Below are 21,022 nucleotides of genomic sequence, written 5' to 3' on the forward strand. Positions count from 1 at the left end.
GGCATTCCTAAAATTTATGTGTGTTGTTATAGAATTAGCGGGGTCCATGCCTAATTTAGAGAGATTTATACCAGGTTTTCAGGGTTAGGCGCTATTCTATAAATCACAACTAACTGTAAGCATGGTTTATAGAATAGCACCAGCTGCTAAATTTTTCAATCACAAGAGGATTGTGAAAAATTACAAGAGGATCTTACGAGACTGGGCATCTAAATGGCAGATGACGTTTAATGTTAGCAAGTGCAAAGTGATGCATGAGAGAAAGCTACGTAATGCAAGGTTCCACATTAGGAGTCACCGATCGGGAAAGGGATCTAGTCGTCATCGTGGATGATACATTGAAACCCTCTGCTCAGTGTGTGGCGGGCGCTAAGAAAGCAATTACAATGTTAGGTAATATTAGGAAAGGAATGGAAAACAAAAATGAGGATGCTATAATGCCTTTGTATTGCTTCATGGTGCGACCGCACCTTGAATATTTTGTGCAATTCTGGTCACCGCATCTCAAAAAAGATATAGTGGAATTAGAAAAGGTACAGAGAAGGGCAACAAAAATGATAAAGGGGGTGGGATGACTTCCTTATGAGGAAAGGCTAAAGCGTCTAGGGCTCTTCAGCTTGGAGAAAAGACGACTGAGGGGAGATATGATAGAGGTCTATAAAATACTGGAGTGGAACGAGTAGTAATGTAGTAAAAGCAGTTAGCTTAGCGGGGTTTAAAAAAGATTTGGCTAGCTTTCTAAAGGAAAAGTCCATAGACCATTATTAAAATTAACTTGGGGAAAATCCACTGCTTATTTCTGGAATAAGCAGCATAAAATGTACTGTTTTGGGATCTTGCCAGGTACTTGTGGCCTAGATTGGCCATTGTTGGAAACAGGATGCTGGGCTTGATGGACTTTTAGTCTATCCCAGTATGGCAATACTTACGTACTTACGTAGAATCTAGTACTAAGTGGGCAGTGGTGGCAACTGCTCTAGCATTTGTTTTAGTTTACAGAGGAACACAGAAAATGTCCTCAGCAGGGTACTTTTATATCAATCATGCCTATCTCCAAGTGTCTACATTTCCATCATTAAGATATTATAGCTCTACAAATTCTGGTCTAATATTATAAACTAAGCTATCCCTAATTATAAGCCTCCCCTCGATGTTTAAAACCAATTTACCATCCAGGAATGGCTCCTGGCTGGTTAAATGCCACTTAACCGGCTAGCTGGCAATATTCGGTGGGATATCGCTGGTTATCTCCCACTGAATATTGCCGCTTAGTGCTTAGCAGATAGCTGGTTATATCACGCCATGTAACCAACTATCTGCTAATATTCAACACATTGCCAGCTAAGTTTGATGGCCAAATTAGGCCACTAACAGGCTTATCTTTCGACACAAATCGGGAGATGGGTGTCCTTCTCCCAGGGTTGCCCAAATCGGCATAATTGAAAGCCGATTTTGGGCACCCTCAACTGCTTTCCATCGTGGGGACAACCAAAGTTCACAGGGTCGTGTCAGCAATATAGCGAAGGCGGGACTGGGGCATGCTTAACACATGGGCATCCTCTGCTGATAATGGAAAAAAGAAGGGTGTCCCTGACGAGCACTTGGCCAACTTTATTTGGTCCATTTTTTCTTACGACCAAGCCTCAAGGAGGTGCCCGAACTGACCAGATGACCACTGGAGGGAATTGGGGATGACCTCCCCTGACTCCTGCAGTGGTCACTAACCTCCTCCCACCCTAAAAAAAACACTTTAAAAATATTTTTGCCAGCCTCAAATGTCATACCCAGCTCCATGACGGAAGTATGCAGGTCCCTGGACCAGTTTAATGGGTGCAGTGCACTTCAAGCAGGTGGGCCCAGGCCATCCCCCCCTACCTGTTCCACTTGTTGTGGTAAATGTGAGCTCTTTAAAACCCACCAGAAACCCACTCTACCCACATGTAGGTGCCCCTTTCACCCCTTAGGGCTATGGTAGTGTTGTACAGTTGTGGGTATTGGGTTTTGGGGGGGGGGGGGGGGGGTTGGGGGCTCAGCACCCAAGGTAAGTGAGCTATGCACCTGGAAGCAATTTCTGAAGTCCACTGCAGTGCCCCCTAGGGTGTCCGGTTGGTGTCTTGGCATGTGAGGGGGACCAGTGCACTACGAATGCTGGCTCCTCCCATGACCAAAGGGCTTGGATTTGGTAATTTCTGAGATGGGCGTCCTCAGTTTCCATTACCGCTGAAAACTGGGGACGACCATCTCTAAGGTCGACCATCTCTAAGGTTGGCCTAAATGTTGAGATTTGGGCGTCCCCGACCGTATTATCGAAACAAAAGATGGCCGCCCATCTTGTTTCGATAATAAGAGTTTCCCTGTCCCTTCGCAAGGATGTCCTCAGGAAAACTTGGGCACCCCGTTCGATTATGCCCCTCCACAGGGTCCTTTTACTAAGCCGCATAGGCGCCTACGTGCGTCCAATGCACTCCAATTTGGAACTACCGCCCGGTTACTGCATGGTCCAAGTGGTAATTCCATTTTTTACGCACATCCGATACACGTGTCAGAAAATATTTATTTTATTTTCCAGCACACAGCGCTAACTGGGCGGTAATTGGCAGTGTACGAGCACTAATGATTACCACCTGGTTAACGCATGAGACCTTACCTCTAAGTCAATGGGTGGTGGTAAGGTCTCAGATCCAAAATGGATGGGTACCTATTTTTATTTTGCCACACGTCCATTTTCGGCCAAATAAAGGACTTTTGTACAGGCGCGCTGAATTGACCTTTGTGCATTCAAAATATGCACCTACACTAGTGCAGGCCATTTTTTGGCACGCCTTAGTAAAGGGACCCCTTAAATAGCAGAAATATTAAACTTAACTGGACAGTGCTAAATATCAGCTTGGCCTGTTAAATTTAAACCAGCCAAAAGACACCTGGACATTCAATGCTGGTTGCCAGAAATGGCCTGGCATTGACTATCCAGGCTGACCGCCAACCGCGGGAGTTCTCCAGGTGCTCTCCCACGGCCTGAATATCAGGCCCAAAAGAATTATGTTCATTCAGTGGGAAATTCTACAAATGGCACCCTAAGGCCCCCTTTTACAAAGCTGCATGGCAATGCCGACACAGTCCAAAGTGAACGGGCTATGTCGGCATTACCGCACTTGCAGTTGCTAGCATGACTTCATAAAAGGGGGCCTAAATTAGGTTTCAGGAAGTTTCGCTCTACGATAGTATTATAGAATAGCACGGATCTCGTACCTGACTTTGGGTGCCGCACTTATGGCTGCTGAAACCTGGTGTAAGTACTGGCATGCAACTAATGGCAGTTGGGCATATGTAAATAAACCTATAACATTGTGCCTAAGTTCTGGGAACACCCCTTGATCCCTCCACACCCCTCCTGATTTGCACATTATAACATTTAGGTGCACATGTTACAGAATAGGACATAGGGCAGATCTGCGCATAAACCCAAATGAGTGACAACACTAATTAATGATAGTAAATAGCTCATTAAGTAATTAGTTTGCACATGGATTTGCGATCTGCACCCAAATTTGGGTGATCTGTCTAGAATCTTGGGGGTCACTGTCCAAAAATTGATGCAGTTTTTGAAAAATTCTTTTTTTTCTCAGATATGGATGACTGTATAAAGTGTCCAGAAGACCAGTGGTCCAATCAGAAGAGAGATGCCTGCATCCGAAAAGTGATAACCTTTCTTTCCTATGAGGAGCCCTTAGGGATATCTGTGACTCTAATCAGCACATTCTTCTGTTTCATCAGTGCTCTCATTTTGGGAATCTTCATTAAATACCGGCATACTCCCATAGTAAAAGCAAACAATAGGAACCTGAGCTATATTCTCCTCATTTCCCTCATGCTGTGCTTCCTCAGTTCTTTAATATTCATTGGTCACCCTGATAAGTTGACCTGCATTCTTCGACAGGTTGTCTTTGGTATCACATTTTCTATTTCCCTATCCTCAATACTTGCAAAAACCATCACTGTTGTCATTGCCTTCCAAGCCACCAAGCCCAAAAGTAAGCTCCGGAACTGGATGGGTTCCAGTCTGTCAAATTCTATAGTCCTTTGCTGTTCTCTTCTTCAAATCCTCCTCTGCCTTGTCTGGATGTGTACTGCTCCCCCACTCCCATATCTTAACGCTGAATCAGAAATGGGAACAATAGCAATTGAATGTAATGAAGGGTCAATAATTGCATTTTACTGTGTTTTGGGTTACCTGGGATTTTTGGCTGCTATCAGCTTCATCGTAGCTTTCCTAGCAAGAAATCTGCCTGATAGTTTCAATGAGGCCAAGTATATCACCTTCAGTATGCTGGTGTTCTGCAGTGTCTGGGTGTCTTTTATCCCAACATACCTGAGCACCAGAGGCAAGTACATGGTGGCAGTGGAGACATTTGCTATCCTTGCCTCTAGTGCAGGACTGCTTGGCTGTATTTTTATCCCCAAATGCTACAGGATCCTTCTGAGGCCTGAGAAGAACCATAAGAAGTATCTAACAAGATATGTAAACACTTAAAAAGTTTAAAAATTGTATCATTATTTTTATAAAAGAAAACTAAAGAATCTCAAATTAAATACAAGAATTAGTGTTTGGTTGTTCTGTCATTGCATTCATCTTCTAACACAGTATATATATATTTGAAGATGTTTATGTTGGTATGTGTAACCTATAAGTACAAAAAGCATTTGGAGGAAGAAGAATCCAGCTCCTGCTTTCATACAGAGAAAAGCTTTTACATAGTGGCGCTCCTTTTCAAAAAGAGAAAAACATCCAAAAAGTGTTATAAAGTAACATCTGGATGGATTTCATCTCAAAACATCCAAATGGGTATTTTTGAGACCTGTTTTGCAGACGTTTATCTATGTAATTCATCTGCAGTTCATCCAAATTACAAGGGGGCATACCAGGGCCATTTCAGGGGTGGGATTAGGACATTCCTAACACTTGGATATTTTAAAGCCATAATGGAACAAACTGAAAACATCTAGGGTGAAAACACCAACATTTTAGTCCAGACCTGTTTTAGAACAAATAAAGCACAAAAAGGTGCCCTAAATGACCAGGTGATCATTGGAGGGAATCAGAGATGACCCCCCCCCCCCCCCCCCACTTACTCTCCCAGTGGTCATTGCCTTACTCTCCCAGTGGTCACTAACTCCTCTCCACCCCCAAAAATGTGAATAAAAATGTTACTTACCAGCCTTTACGACAGCTTCAGATGTTATAACTAGTTCTGCTATAGTAGCAAGCAGGTCCCTGGTGTTGTGTAGCGGTCAGTGCAGTGCAGGCCCATATCACGCTCTACCTGTTACACTTGTGGTGGAAACTGTGGACCCTCCCGTATGCACCAGAAACATACTGTACCCACATATAGGTGACCTAGGTGACCCCTTCACCAATAAGGGCTATTCTAGTGGTGTACAGTTCAGGATGGTGGGTTTTGGGGGGGGCTCAGCAGACAAAATTAAGGAGCAACAGTGAACTATGTACTTGGGAGCTTTTATCTGATGTCCACAAAGTGTCCCCTAGGGTGCCCCACTGCTCTCTGGGATGTTTGTCTGACCAGTCTAATAAGAATGCTGACTCCTCCTACATCTCAATGGCTTGCTTTACTACATTTTTCACTTGTATGTTTTTTTAAATGGCCCATCTTACATGTGGTCATTTTAAGAAGAAAAAAGGCTAAACATTTTGCTGTTTGAAAATTATTATTATTCCTATTCAGATTTTGGACATTTAGTGCAAAACATCCAAAGTCCGACCTAGATGTCATATCGAAAATGCCCCTCCACATGGGTTTAACGGTCACTGGTGCTATACCAAAATAGGGGAATGCTTAAGGTATATCATGACTTGCATCCACCTAATCAAGGTCTCCAATTTACATGACCATTTGAATAGTTTTCTCTGGGGGAAGACATGCTTGAGTATCCTGAATCCTGCCAAGCTTGTTCTTGAATCCAGTTCCAGTCCAGTCAAGCCCAGCTTGTTATAGAATCCGGTTCCAGTCAAGCCAAGCTTGTTCCAGTATTTGATTCCAGTCCAGCCAGGCCTAGTCTGTTCCAGAATCCGGTTCCACTCCGGTCAAACCAAGCTTGTTCCAGAATCCGGTTCCAGCCAAGCTAAGTCTGTTCCAGCCTTTGGTTCCAGCCAAGCCAAGTCCATTCCTGAATCTTGTCCAGTCCTGCCTGGGGGGATTTGCCTCCTGCTGCCGCTCAACGACAGTAGGCCAAGGGCTCACGTTGTTCCAGAGTTCGTGCCTGTTTGTTCAAAGTCTGGAATTGTGACAGGTGTCACTCTCAGCCAAATTCCAGTGTTGTGTTGTAGCCACAACAGTAGCATAGTCTTCTGCCTTTGCTTTCTTTTCTTTCTTCCTGTTATTATTGTATTTCTATTTCTGGTTTTATGCTACAATAATATATTTTATGTTGTAAATCACAGCAGTATAACAAATAATGTGAACCTTGAAAAAAAAAAAAACCCACACCTTAACCCAATACATGAAGATCAGGCGGGTTTCCTTCATGGTCGTCAAACATTTGATAATATACGTCGGGCCCTACACCTGTTATATTATGCCGACTCTGCACAGGTACCTTTATGTTTACTATCGGTTGGTGCAGAGAAGGGGTTTGATAGGGTACATTGGCCGTTTATGTTTGCGGTTCTAGAGAGAGCTGGAATAGAAGGTTCCTTCCTTCATTGGCTTCATCTTATCTATACGGCTCCTTGTGCTTCAGTTCAAGTTAATGGTCAGCGGTCTCCTTCATTTCCTGTCTAGGGGTACGAGACAGGGTTGCACCCTATTCCCTCTTCTTTTTGCGTTGGTGGTTGAACCTTTGGCAGTCTACATCCTCATGCATCCGGAGATCCAAAAGAGTAAGAAGAGGGGGTATTGAGACTGGAATCCCGTTAATTGCGGATGATGTATTGCTGACTCTTGCTGACCCGGGTGCTTCCTCGACCTGTGCTTGCTGCCTGACCTGACCACTGCCTGGACCTCGACTACTCTGTGCTTGCTGCCTGACTTCATGCCAGTTCCTAGAGACTCTTTACCAGCAATTTATGAAGTCCACTGCAGTGCCCCCTAGGGTGCCCGGTTGGTGTCCTGACATGTCAGGGGGACCAGTGCACTACGAATGCTGACTCCTCCCATGACCAAATGACTTGGATTTGGTTGTTTCTGAGATGGGCGTGCTTGGTTTCCATTATCGCCGAAAACCGGGGATGACCATCTCTAAGGTCAACCTAAATGTTCAGATTTGGGCATCTCCGACCGTATTGACGAAATGAAAGATGGATGCCAATCTTGTTTTGACAATACGGGTTTCCCCACCCCTTCACGGAGCCGTCCTGCAAGGACGGCTCCAGGAAAACTTGGGCGCCCCATTCGATTATGCCCCTCCACATCTATGGTAATGGAGGAAAAAGACATCAGGAGCGATAGAAGCTCTGAAAATCAGTGGCTTAACACACTTTACAGACCAACAGTACTTCTGAATTGCCATTTACAAATGGCCCAAATGTTAAAAATTAATAAATATAAGATTAAAAAAAACAAACAAATGGCCTAGTGGTTAGGGTGGTGGACTTTGGTCCTGGGGAACTGAGTTCGATTCCCACTTCAGGCACAGGCACCTCCTTGTGACTCTGGGCAAGTCACTTAACCCTCCATTGCCCCATGTAAGCCGCATTGAGCCTGCCATGAGTGGGAAAGCGCGGGGTACAAATGTAACAAAAATAAATAAACCAGTTTTCTCCCTGGTCAGACCCTATAGGCCATTGAAGCTGGGCTTCACTTCTAAAACATTTGGAACATTTAACTGGTTTATTGTACGAGTCATTTCATGTTGTTGCAGCTTGATATGGAATTCAGGAACATTTAACTGGTTTCTCTCTTGTATGACTCACTTTATAACATTTGAATATCGGCCTTTATAACCAGCAGGGACTAGCCCACCGTACACCTCACTGTGAGGTTTAACCTCTTCACACCACATCAGTGGTGGGGAAGTCTAACCCCAAAAATTCTCACACATCCAGCTGTCAAATTCAGCAAGATTCTCTTTATTTTTCTTACTTCAACCAGCAGACAAAAATCATAAGCAAGGGCAGAGTGCAAGCAGCTACTGAAACATAAAAGAGAAATATCAGAAGGGGAGCTCAGCTAGGGAAGATAAGCCCCCCCCCCCCCCCCCCCGAGCTAAGGGGTGGATCCCCCTTTTATAGGTCTTCTAGCTGTCTATCTGTCCTCTCCTTCTCATTTGCCTGTCTTTTTCACCTATCCTCTCTCACTCAGTTTCCATCCCTCCCATATTCCATAACCATATTTCCCATCTTCTAACTTTGTCATGTCCAGCTACAGTTTTTTCTCTAAATTCCTAACATTGCAGAGACAATTTGCTTCTACTATGTAACCCATTGCAGCTCCTTGTGACTCCGGAAAAGTCACTTAAACTCCATTGCCCCAGATACAAATAAGTACCTGTATATAGTATGCAAACCTCTTTGAATGTAGTTGCAAAAACCACAGAAAAGCAGTATATGAACTCCTGTTCCCTTTTCCTAAATTATGTGAGAGGTTCTTCCTAGTTGTTTGTCCATGCCATTGGCCTGCTCTGACCTTCCTCTCTGACAGTAACACCTTGTTTTTGAAATATTTATAACATGTTGAATATTTAAATGGCTTGTCTACTGTGATTTGTTGCAGGCCGAGTCAGATCGCTCTACCCTCTGAAACATCACATTCTAAACATTTAAATGGTTTCTCTCTCCTTTCGTGCTATTTCAATTGGGGGCCTTCTTATTAAAATGTTTTTTTCTTCCATACGAGTTCTTGTGAACTTTCACCTCGACCTTCCTTCTGAAACATTTATCTCATTTGGAACATTTATTTATCACATTCAAAGCATTTAAATTGTTGCTCTCCTGTATGAGTCCTTTTGTGCCTTTCCAGATGCAGCTTGAGACTGTAGCATTTATCACATTCAGAACAGCTAAATGGCCTCTCTCCTGTATGAATCAATTCATGCCGTTTTAAATGCTCTTTGCCACTAAAGCATTTATCGCATTCTGAACATTTAAATGGCCTCTCTCCCATATGAGTCCTTGTGTGATAAACCAGGTGGGACCTGTCTATGAACCATTTATCACACTCTGAACATTTAAATGGTTTTTTTTTCCTGTGTGAGTCCTTTCATGAACTTTGAGCTCGCTCTTGTTTCTGACGCATTTCTCACATTCTGAACATTTAAACTGTTTCTCTCCCATGTGAGTCCGTGTGTGAATATTCAAGTGGGCCTTAGCTCTGAAGTATTTCTCACATTCTGAACATTTAAATGTTTTTTTTTTCTATGAGTCCTTTCATGAGCTTTGACCTCGCTCTTCCTTCTGAAATATTTCTCACATTCTGAACATTTAAATGGTTTCTCTCCTGTGTGGGTCCGTGTGTGATCATTCAGGCGGGTCTTATCTCTGAAGCATTTCTCACATTCTGAACATTTAAATGGCTTTTCTCCTGTGTGAGTCATTTCATGAACTTTCACCTCGCTCTTGCTTCTGAAAAATTTATCACATTCTGAACATTTAAATGGTTTCTCTCCTGTGTGAGTCCTTTCATGACGTTTGACCTCAGACTTCACTTTGAAACATTTATCACATTCTGGACATTTAAATGGTTTCTCACCTGTATGAGTCCTTTCATGACCTTTGACCTCAGACTTCGTTTTGAAACATTTATCACATTCTGAACATTTAAATGGTTTCGCACCTGTATGAGTCCTTTCATGACCTTTGACCTCAAACTTCGTTTTGAAACATTTATCACATCCTGAACATTTAAATGGTTTTTCTCCTGTGTGCGTCATTTCATGAACTTTCACCTCACTCTTGCTTCTGAAAAATTTATCACATTCTGAACATTTAAATGGTTTCCCTCCTGTAAGCGTCCTTTTGTGACATTCGGAGTCAGTGGTAAAGGTTTCCCAAACATCAGCACTTTTAAATTCTCTCTTGAGTCTTCCAGGTTGTACAAGGTTTGGGCAAAAGCTGAATTTTCTCTTTTGTCTGTTTAATCTTTCTCCTTTCTGGGCTGCTGCTTTCTCCCTGGTTGGTATTATGCTACTGATACCTCCTTCACAGTCTGTTGAAGGATCTGTGCTGTCTCTAGAGGAGTCTTTGTTTCTCCATTCCTCTTTGTGATGCACATCGCACATTCTCACTCTTTCACTGTCATTCTCAAATCCATCATCTGTTGGATAAAAATATGAGTACGATTATTCATTCCCCTGTACCGCCCCTTATTTTATGAGCGATCAGAGGCAATATTCAGGGTACTACCTGCTTTAATGCCACTGAACACTGGGGGTGAGACGGCCCCAGGGGATTGTTAAGAATATGGCCTAGTAAACCTGAAGGGTACAGATTTACAGGCGTGAAGAAATTAAATACATTTCTCTTACTGTGGATTAAACAAAACACAAAAACATTCAATTCCCTGCACTAAGGCCAAAGCAATTAAGGAATTACCTCAAATGAATCACCACCCCCCTTCCCTGAGAGGAACTCTGCTACAGTATAATTAGGTCCATGACTAGTTTGATCAAAGAGGGAAACAGCTGGAAAAAAGGAAGCAGATGGCCAGTGTTTCCATCAGCGCTATATTATGGCTGGAGGGTTATGGATGGAACAGGGCAGGTGAAGAGACCTGGGTGCCTTAAGGCGAGAGAGAAAAGATGGAACAGTAAAACCAACTGGTTCCTGAGAACGTCGCCTTTTCCTCAGAGCCATGACCCCTTACCTTCTATAAGTGCGATAAGAAGTTCTAACAAGAACGGGCCTAATTGGGACCCAGGAAATGCATAGTTTATGTGCCTTCTCAATCAAAAATAAAATGACATTTTACAGAACCAACTTCTTTGAATTCTAAGCTCAGAGAAATTGTACATAAGTCTCTTGTAAGGAAGGGTCAAGAAGACCACTGACCATTTCTCACTTGTTGGTCTCACCTAACAATGAGATATAGGTGTTCCTCCTGCCGGCTTCTCCCTTTTGCCTGTGTAGCCCAATTACCCTGCGTTATTTTTGCAGCAAAATACTTTCTTATTTTTTCTAACTTTGGTAAGAACAAAACATTACTAATGTGTTAAGAAAATTCCAAGAAAGACAGTAGAGTTAATTTGTTTGGGGGAATCCGGGTTCTGGTTCCAACTGAGACCCAAACAGGATTTAAGTGGGCAGAGAATGAGAAGACCCTGCATGGAGAGAGAGGGGGGGCTGCATGGCAAGGGAGACAGAGTGATGGCAGGGGGCACAAAGACAGAAAGAAAGAGGAGCGTGAATAGCAGACAGAAAATGAAGAGGCTGCATAGCAGGAGGAACAGAGAGAGAGTAAAGATGAAAAATAGCAGGGGGAACAGAAAGAGAGAAGGCTATATGACAGGGGGAACAGAGAGAGAATGGGGGGGAGAGAAGAGGCTACATTGCATGGGAGAGAAAGAAAGAGAGAGAGAGAGGCTACACTGGATGGGGTTCAGAGAGAGAGAGAAAGAGACAAAAGAGGCTGGATGGCAAGGGGCATAGAAAGAGAGAGAAGAAGCAGCTTTACTGCAGGGAGCAGAGAGAGAGAGAGAGAAAGTGAGTGAAGAGGCTACTTGGATTTCAGCAAAGCCTTTGATACTGTCCCCCACAGAAGACTTGTGAATAAGTTGAGAGGGCTGAACCTAGGACCCAAAGTGGTGAACTGGATAGGAAACTGGTTGATCAACAGGCAGCAAATGGAATCAGTTTGGAAGAAAGGAAGGTGAGTAGTGGAGTGCCTCAGAGATCGGTGCTGGGGACAATTCTATTTGATATATTTGTGAGAGACACTGCAGAAGGGTTAGAAGGAAAAGTTTGCCTTTTTGAAGATGACATCAAGATAGCCAATGGAGTGGATACCCTGGATGGAGTAGAAAACAACGAGAAGGTATCTTCAATCGTTGGAAGAATGATCAAGGGTCTAGCAGTTAAAATTTAATGCCAAGAAGTGCAGAGTGATGCAGTTGGGGTACAGAAAACCAAAAGAGATGTACCAGATAGGAGGGAAGAGATTGGTAAGCTTGGCACAGGAGAGGGACGTTGGGGTGATGGTGTCCAAGGATCCCAAGGTGAAAAAACAGTGTGACAATGCGGTGGCCTTGTGAATATAAAAAGACTTGAAGTGGTTCAAAGAAAAGCGACAAAAATGGTATGGGGTTTACATAGCAAGACGTACATGGAGAGACTTTTTGACCTAAACATGTATACCCTGGAGGAAAGGAGAAACAGGGGTGATACGATACATTCAAATATTTGAAAGGTATTATTAACCTGCAAACAAATATTTTCCATACATGGGAAGGCGGTAGAATTAGAGGACATGAATTGAGGTTGAAGGGGGGCTGACTCAGGAGTAATGTTAGGAAGTATTTCTTCACCTAGAGGGTGGTGGGTGCCTGGAATATCCTTCCACGGGAGGTGGTACAGATGCAAGTGATAACGGAATACAAAAATGTGTGGGACAAACACAAAGGAATCCTGATTAGAAGGAATGGATTCACAGAAGCTTAGCAGAGATTAAGTTGGAAAGCCAGTGCTGGGCAGACTTCTATGGTCTGTGCCCTGATCAAGGCTGAATACATTTGGAGGGGCTGGAGTGGAGCTTTTCAGGGGCTGAGACTACTTCTTCAGAAATATCAGAACAAAGACAGTGCTGGGCAGACTTCTACAGTCTATACCCTAAAAATGTACCAAGACAGCCGTCTCCTCCCCAGCACTATATAAAATCCCACGCGTCACCTAGATAGGATTTTATATAGTGCTGGGGAGGAGACGGCTGTCTTGGTACATGTGGGTACTAATGACATAGGAAAATGTGGGAGAGAGGTTCTGGAAGCAAAATTTAGGCTCTTAGGTAGAAAGCTGAAATCCAGATCCTCCAGGGTAGCATTTTCTGAAATGCTACCTGTGCCACGCGCAGGGCCCAAGAGACAGGCAGAGCTCCAGAGTCTCAATGCGTGGATGAGACGATGGTGCAGGGAGGAGGGCTTTAGATTTGTTAGGAACTGGGCAACATTCTGGGGAAGGGGGAGCCTATTCCGAAAGGATGGGCTCCATCTTAACCAGAGTGGGACCAGGCTGCTGGCATCGGCGTTTAAGAAGGAGATAGAGCAGCTTTTAAACTAGAAATGGGGGGAAGGCCGACAGTCGCTCAAAAGAGCATGGTTCGGGATAAGGTATCTTTCAAAGATATCACCATAACAGGGAAGATAGAGTATCCTGATAGTGAGGTTGCAAAAGAGATTGTAGTAGATCGGGTATCTTTAAATAACAATAAAAATCAGACAAAAGATTGCCAATTAATACTGTCAAGTACTAAGCATGATGTACTTAGGAACAACAAACATAGTTTGAAATGTCTATATGCGAATGCCAGGAGCCTAAGAAATAAGATGGGGGAGTTGGAATATATTGCACTAAATGAAAAATTAGATATAATAGGCATCTCTGAGACCTGGTGGAAGGAGGATAACCAGTGGGACACTGTCATAACGGGGTACAAATTATATCGTAGTGATAGGGTGAATCGGATTGGTGGAGGGGTAGCATTGTATATTAACGAGAGCCTTGAATCAAATAGATTGAAAATTCTGCAGGAAACAAAACACTCCTTGGAATCACTGTGGATTTAAATTCCATGTGCAAAGGGGAAAAGGATAGTGATAGGAGTGTACTACCGTCCGCCTGGCCAGGACGAACAGACGGATGCGGAAATGTTAAAGGAAATCAGGGACGCAAACAAACTGGGCAACACAATAATAATGGGGGATTTCAATTACCCGCATATAGACTGGGTTAATGTAACATCTGTACACGCAAGGGACATAAGATTTCTTGATGAAATCAAGGACAGCTTCATGGAACAGCTAGTTCAGGAGCCGACAAGAGAAGGAAAAATACTAGACTTAGTCCTTAGTGGTGCTCATGATCTAGTGCAGGGGGTAACGATACGAGGGCCGCTTGATAACAGTGATCATAATATGATCGGTTTTGATATTGGCATTGAAGGAAGTGAAACTAGGAAATCAAGTACGCTAGCGTTTAACTATAGAAAAGGTGATTACGACAAAATGAGAAAAATGGTGAAAAAAAGACTGAAAGGAGCAGCTCGCAGAGTAAAAAACTTGCATCAGGCGTGGATGCTGTTTAAAAACACCATCCTGGAGGTTCAGGACAAATATATTCCACGTATTAGAAAAAAGGGAAAAAAGACTAAACGTCAGCCGGCGTGGCTAAACAGTAAGATAAAGGAAATCATTAGAGCCAAAAAACAATCCTTCAGAAAGTGGAGAAGAGAACCAACTGAAAGTAACAGGATAGATCATAAGGAATGCCAAGCCAAATGCAAAGCGGAGATAAGGAGGGCAAAAAAGGACTTTGAGAAGAAATTAGCGTTGGAAGCAAAAATACATAGTAAAAATTTTTTTAGATACATTAAAAGCAGGAAACCGGCCAAAGAGTCGGTTGGGCCGCTGGATGAAAATGGTGTTAAAGGGGCGATCAAGGAGGACAAAGCCGTAGCGGAGAAATTAAATGAATTCTTTGCTTCGGTCTTCACCGAGGAGGATTTGGGGGGGACACCGGTGCCGGAAAGAATATTTGAAGCCGGGGAGTCGGAGAAACTAAACAAATTCTCTGTAACCTTGGAGGATGTAATGGGTCAGTTCAGCAAGCTGAAGAGTAGTAAATCACCGGGACCTGATGGTATTCATACCAGAGTATTAATAGAACTAAAAAATGAACTTGCGGAGCTACTGTTAGAAATATGCAATCTGTCCCTAAAATCAAGTGTAGTACCGGAAGACTGGAGGGTAGCCAATGTTACTCCGATTTTTAAGAAGGGTTCCAGAGGAGATCCGGGAAATTATAGACCGGTGAGTCTGACGTCGGTGCCGGGCAAGATGGTGGAGGCTATTATTAAGAATAAAATTGCAGAGCATATACAAAAACATGGACTGATGAGACAAAGTCAGCACGGATTTAGTGAAGGGAAGTCTTGCCTCACCAATCTAATGCATTTTTTTGAGGGGGTAAGCAAACATGTGGACAATGGGGAGCCGGTTGACATTGTATATCTGGATTTTCAGAAGGCGTTTGACAAAGTGCCGCACGAAAGACTCCTGAAGAAATTGCAGAGTCATGGAATCGGAGGTAGGGTATTATTATGGATTAAGAACTGGTTGAAAGATAGGAAGCAGAGAGTAGGATTGCGTGGCCAGTATTCTCAGTGGAGGAGGGTAGTTAGTGGGGTCCCGCAGGGGTCTGTGCTGGGTCCGTTGCTTTTTAATGTATTTATAAATGACCTAGAGATGGGAATAACTAGTGAGGTAATTAAATTCGCCGATGACACAAAATTATTCAGGGTCGTCAAGTCGCAGGAGGAATGTGAACGATTACAGGAGGACCTTGCGAGACTGGGAGAATGGGCGTGCAAGTGGCAGATGAAGTTCAATGTTGACAAGTGCAAAGTGATGCATGTGGGTAAGAGGAACCCGAATTATAGCTACGTCTTGCAAGGTTCCGCGTTAGGAGTTACGGATCAAGAAAGGGATCTGGGTGTCGTCGTCGATGATACGCTGAAACCTTCTGCTCAGTGTGCTGCTGCGGCTAGGAAAGCGAATAGAATGTTGGGTGTTATTAGGAAGGGTATGGAGTCCAGGTGTGCGGATGTTATAATGCCGTTGTATTGCTCCATGGTGCGACCGCACCTGGAGTATTGTGTTCAGTACTGGTCTCCGTATCTCAAAAAAGATATAGTAGAATTGGAAAAGGTACAGCGAAGGGCGACGAAAATGATAGTGGGGATGGGACAACTTTCCTATGAAGAGAGGCTGAGAAGGCTAGGGCTTTTCAGCTTGGAGAAGAGACGGCTGAGGGGAGATATGATAGAAGTGTATAAAATAATGAGTGGAATGGATCGGGTGGATGTGAAGCGACTGTTCACGCTATCCAAAAATACTAGGACTAGAGGGCATGAGTTGAAGCTACAGTGTGGTAAATTTAAAACGAATCGGAGAAACTTTTTCTTCACCCAACGTGTAATTAGACTCTGGAATTCGTTGCCGGAGAACGTGGTACGGGCGGTTAGCTTGACGGAGTTTAAAAAGGGGTTAGATAGATTCCTAAAGGACAAGTCCATAGACCGCTATTAAATGGACTTGGAAAAATTCCGCATTTTTAGGTATAACTTGTCTGGAATGTTTTTACGTTTGGGGAGCGTGCCAGGTGCCCTTGACCTGGATTGGCCACTGTCGGTGACAGGATGCTGGGCTAGATGGACCTTTGGTCTTTCCCAGTATGGCACTACTTATGTACTTATGTAAATCAAGATCAGATATACTTATGAAGTATCACAAACCATATGTAATGAGTTTATCTTGTTGGGCAGACTGGATGGACCCTACAGATCTTTACATGCCATCATCTACTATGTTACTTAAAAGAACCAACCTGGGATAGATCAGGAGGTAAGGGAGATGGTCACAAAAAGGATAGGAGAATTTTGCAGAAATATTTGACCACTTCAGGCTTAGTGGATATCTGAAGCGTCCGTCATGAGGGAGAGAGAAACTAAACATATTTTTCCGCTGTACATAATTCATATTCCCAAACAGATTACCCGTTAGTGAAGAGAGGGGAAGGGGGCAAGGTGGATAGGGTCGAGATTGAGCCCATTAATTGGTCCAATCATGCCCCAGATGTGGGTGGACAAGTTGGTAGGGGTTATATACTCGTTGTTTATCAGCTGCTCAACACCTTAGATAAAAGGAAGGCTACCTACAGGGGGGCATGGGAGAGGGATCTAGAGAATTATCTGAGGAGGAATGGACAAATGGCTCAATGTGATCTCATAAATTGTCAAATGCACCTCAGATTATTGAGAACGGTCTTAAAGGTACTGGTGAGATGGCATTGCTCTCCATCTAGACTGCAAGCCATTATGAGGAAAGGGAATGGTTTATGTTGGAGAGGGTGTAGTCTGAGGGAACATATACTCACGTCTGGTGGGAATGTCCTAAGGTCCAGAAATTATGGAAGGAGGGATCTGCATATGGGCAACAGTTACTTGAGACTCGTATAGCGTGTACTATGGAAAATGCCCTACTAAGTGGGAGAGTGGAAGGGATAACTGGAGATATGGATAAATTAATGCTATTGGTTTTTACATCAGCTCGACAGCTGATTGTCTCACATTGGCATACACGGGACTTGCCAAAACAGGCTGTATATTATATGCAAACGATATAGATTGACTACCTTAAAATCTAATAAATGCAAATATCAAGAAATGTGGGGTGATTCCTCCAGATGGAAGGACAATCTGAGTTTTGGGATGGGGAGAGATAAGGGATGGGGAGAGTCTACTTTCAGTTTTTCATTATTGCAGGTGGCAGTTTGTTGTATAACAAAATGTACACTTGTTCTTAATCTTTTCTGTTGAGAGATGCTGTCAGATACTTTGCTAGAAAATTAATAAACATAAAGTTAGAAATGGCAGTTGCGACTTCCTGTGGCAGCTTCCAGGAGGTTGTGGCCACCATTTTGGAATTGGGAACGGCATGAGCAGGCTGCCATTTTGGAATTGGGAATAGCATGAGCAGGCTGCCATTTTAGAATTGAGAATGGCATGAGCAGGATGCCATTCTGGAATTGGAAATGGCATCATTACGATAAACTGCATTATGTACTGTGATTTGCATTAATCTATCAGCAACACAAAATATCCATGACTAAGTCAAACTGTACGATCAACAGTGCAGCCTCTGGAAACCCTCTCTCAATCCCAAGACACTCTAGGATGAAGGGTTTTGCAGACCTGATCCCACCCCTGGGATACCCACCTCTATCCGTGCCTCCTCCATCTTCACAGACAGTTTAATCTGTCCAAAGTAGGGAAACAGACAGAGGGAGGAGAAGAGGAGATGACAACCTTTTATCCAATCAGCGCTGAATTCCTGAATTGTCCTAGCTGACTTCAGTAAAGATGTGCAGGAGGAATTTTATACTTACTTGTTACAGAAGGACGAGTCTGTTCAGACATCTGTGATTCAGGATTTTCCATGAAGGGGAGATCTTCCTCTTGCTTAATACTCAGTGAGAACACAGATGTTACAACTGGAAGGTCTGTAATGAGAAAACAAATTCACAAGGATTCACGATATCTGATAATACTAAATTAGGAAACTGATTTTAAGTGTCCAAACGTTTGATGTGAATGACCCATCTGCTGTGATCTAAAAATGCAAAGCCCATTAAATTCAAAACATTTACTTACTGTTGGTGGAGTCGTTTGGATTTTCTTTTCCCTCCCACTCAAGTTGATGAGTGAAATATTTCTCATCTTCCTTTTTAATCTTGAATATAACATCAGGATTAATAATTGAATAACCTGTTGATAAGAAGTAGGAAAATTACATTTAAATTGTATTTGTAGAATTCCTCGGGAGGTTCCCTCTGCTTCATGTTTTGATGGAGCAGTGCGTGATTTGTGCATAGAGGTCTGTGCTTTTCTCTGACAAAGTTTGGAGAGAAGAGGCAACAGTGGTCCAACACTTGATAAAGATTACATCATAGAGGTTTTCTAGTATAGAGAATTCTCTTCATTTCCCTCCTAGGTGGAAGCATTGCAGGAGTCAATCTTCTGGTTATCATTTAGAGGGGTTACATGTTGTACAGTATAGTTGACTTGTGTGCAACTGATATGTCATGACGTTATGCAGACGTCTCAGAGGAAATCTGATGAAACCTGTTTACCTCGTGAGATAAGGATGTCATGAATCTCCTTGATGACCTTCTTGTACAGCTCCTTCTGCCATTCTCCCAGAATGACCCAGTTCGCTTCCAAGAAATAAGCAGAAACGTCCTTGAATGTGACCAAGGCCTAGAACAGCAAATAGGATACCCTACATCAATATGTCATTATTTTTTCATTTCATTTTATTAAATATACACCCTCCTATCAACATACTTCTAGATGGTTTACAGCAAACCCATGTAATAGTTCACATAAAAAGAAACAATAACAGAAACAAAAAATCATTCAAAGTAAAATGGGTAAGTAAAAGAAAACAGTCAAGCCTTTGTCTTTCTTCAAAAACTCAAATAATGCTACATCGCAACTTCAAGGGTAAAGTGTTCCAGTTGTATACACCATACTGAAAATACACACTGTCTCATGGAAGTTTTATAAACCACAGCACTGTTAAAAAGAACGAAGGTTTCTAGAAGGAAGACATTTAAGTAGTGTGCGATATTTTACAGGTATCCAACGCGGCTCCCTCAAAATGGAAGAACTAGGTATTAAATGGGCAACTCTATAATCTAGGTGTCGCATACGTAAATGTCTAGAATACCAGCATTTCAGCGTGTATGTGTGCTTGTACCTGCATTACTGCTACCAGGCCGTGTAAGCGCTATTCTGCAAATACTCACTTACATAGCGTGTACTTGCAAGGGAGCGACACAGCATCAGAAAACCTCATCTAGGTGTCTGCACTTACACCAGCTCCATGGCTGGTAACACTGGGCATCTAAATGTGAGTCGTGCCGATCTCAGGTTACGCCAGGTTAAGTCTATAATGGATCCCAGCTGCTTAGAATCTGATATGGAAAAGGATCCTACTGCATGTCCTTGGGGCATCTACATGGAGGCTCCCAGTTGTATAACTGTCTCCAAATTGTCCACATCCAGAAATCAGATGTGCTGCAGTGTTCTAGTCAAGTTGCAAAAGGCCTAAGCACTGTATCATGGAAACCTAAAGATAGAATATTATGGTAATCAAATGAAGATAAATCAACAATTCTGTCAGCATACAAAAACCATCTGACGTGAAGATGAAGCAGCAAATAAACTAAAAAAAAAAATCAAAAACAATAAAACCTATGAACGAAATGACAGCAGAGTCATGAATTAATCCTAGATAACAAATTTGATTCTGAATTGGAATAGGTTCAAGAAAGGAAGGTAAAGATAAAAATGCAGAGAAGAGCAGAGCTGGTCAGTAGGTACCACCATCATCTCAGTCTTTTCCATATTCCCTGTTGGGCCATTTTGAGCCCACTGTGCTGAAATCTCACTATCTGTGACTGATGAGAAACAAGAGACTTAGAAAAAAGTGCAAATCGATAATATAGCATCAGCATAAAAACTGACAAACAACACTCTGCCACAAAAGATCACATAAAGAGGACATATAGATGCCAAATAATACAGCAGAAAACACAGAACCCCAAGAGACTCCCCCCCCCTCCCCACACCCACTACTAAACCACTGTGACTGGCATTGAATATCCAGTTTATTTTTGGCTGGTTTCGACTTAGCTGGCTGATATTCAGCGCTGACCAGTTCAGATGAAACCTAAACTATTCACATGCTTAAGAAGGACAGAGATGGCACAAAAGGGGGAGATTTGTCACCACAGGCTATGTTCATAGGCAAATCATTCACCCTATACAACAATTAAGTTGAAGATCAGTGAGAAAAACACAAAATAAAAGCATAAAATATACCAAATAATCTTAAGGCCCTTTATATTAATCTAGCTAACCTTACTCTCTTAGCAAGTTTGAATAACTAAACAATTCGCCAATATTGCGATGCAGGCAATCTAGCAGTAAGATGTGGCACTTAATTCAAAAAACTGGATAGCACCCATGTATGCTTATCTCCCAGCTGGTGAGAGATCACACGTGTGTACTCAGTGCAAAGAGTCCTGGTTCTCACAGAATGAGTCTGATTTGTCAAGGCTAGAATACCAGAATTGGAAGCACTGAAGCAGACAGAGAGGAATACAGAGGAGACCAAACACGGACATAGTAGAGAAGTCCCATCTCTAGTCTGGCAGAGAGATCATCTGAAAAAGGAAAACATCACTTTGGTGAGACAGAAATGATCCAATAGCCAGGATCTAGCCTCCAAAGAAGTATCA

General features: G+C 42.9%; 2 protein-coding genes across 2 annotated transcripts in view; one reads left to right on the top strand and one right to left on the bottom strand.

Moving 5' to 3' along the window:
* Positions 1-4,531, top strand: part of LOC115464716 (vomeronasal type-2 receptor 26-like) — a 79,296-nt gene extending 74,765 nt beyond the window's left edge. Inside the window, exon 6 of the mRNA XM_030195077.1 lies at positions 3,627-4,531. Within this exon, the coding sequence (XP_030050937.1) occupies positions 3,627-4,531 (905 nt within the window). The remainder of the gene's footprint in view (positions 1-3,626) is intronic.
* A 4,544-nt stretch (positions 4,532-9,075) lies between these two features.
* Positions 9,076-21,022, bottom strand: part of LOC115464717 — a 362,726-nt gene continuing 350,779 nt past the window's right edge. The window contains 3 exon segments of the mRNA XM_030195078.1: positions 9,076-10,265; positions 18,104-18,217; positions 18,369-18,405. Of these exon segments, the coding sequence (XP_030050938.1) occupies positions 9,307-10,265; positions 18,104-18,217; positions 18,369-18,405 (1,110 nt within the window). The 3' untranslated portion in view covers positions 9,076-9,306.

This window comes from Microcaecilia unicolor, chromosome 3 (assembly GCF_901765095.1).
Source record: "Microcaecilia unicolor chromosome 3, aMicUni1.1, whole genome shotgun sequence".
Lineage (NCBI taxonomy): Eukaryota > Metazoa > Chordata > Amphibia > Gymnophiona > Siphonopidae > Microcaecilia > Microcaecilia unicolor.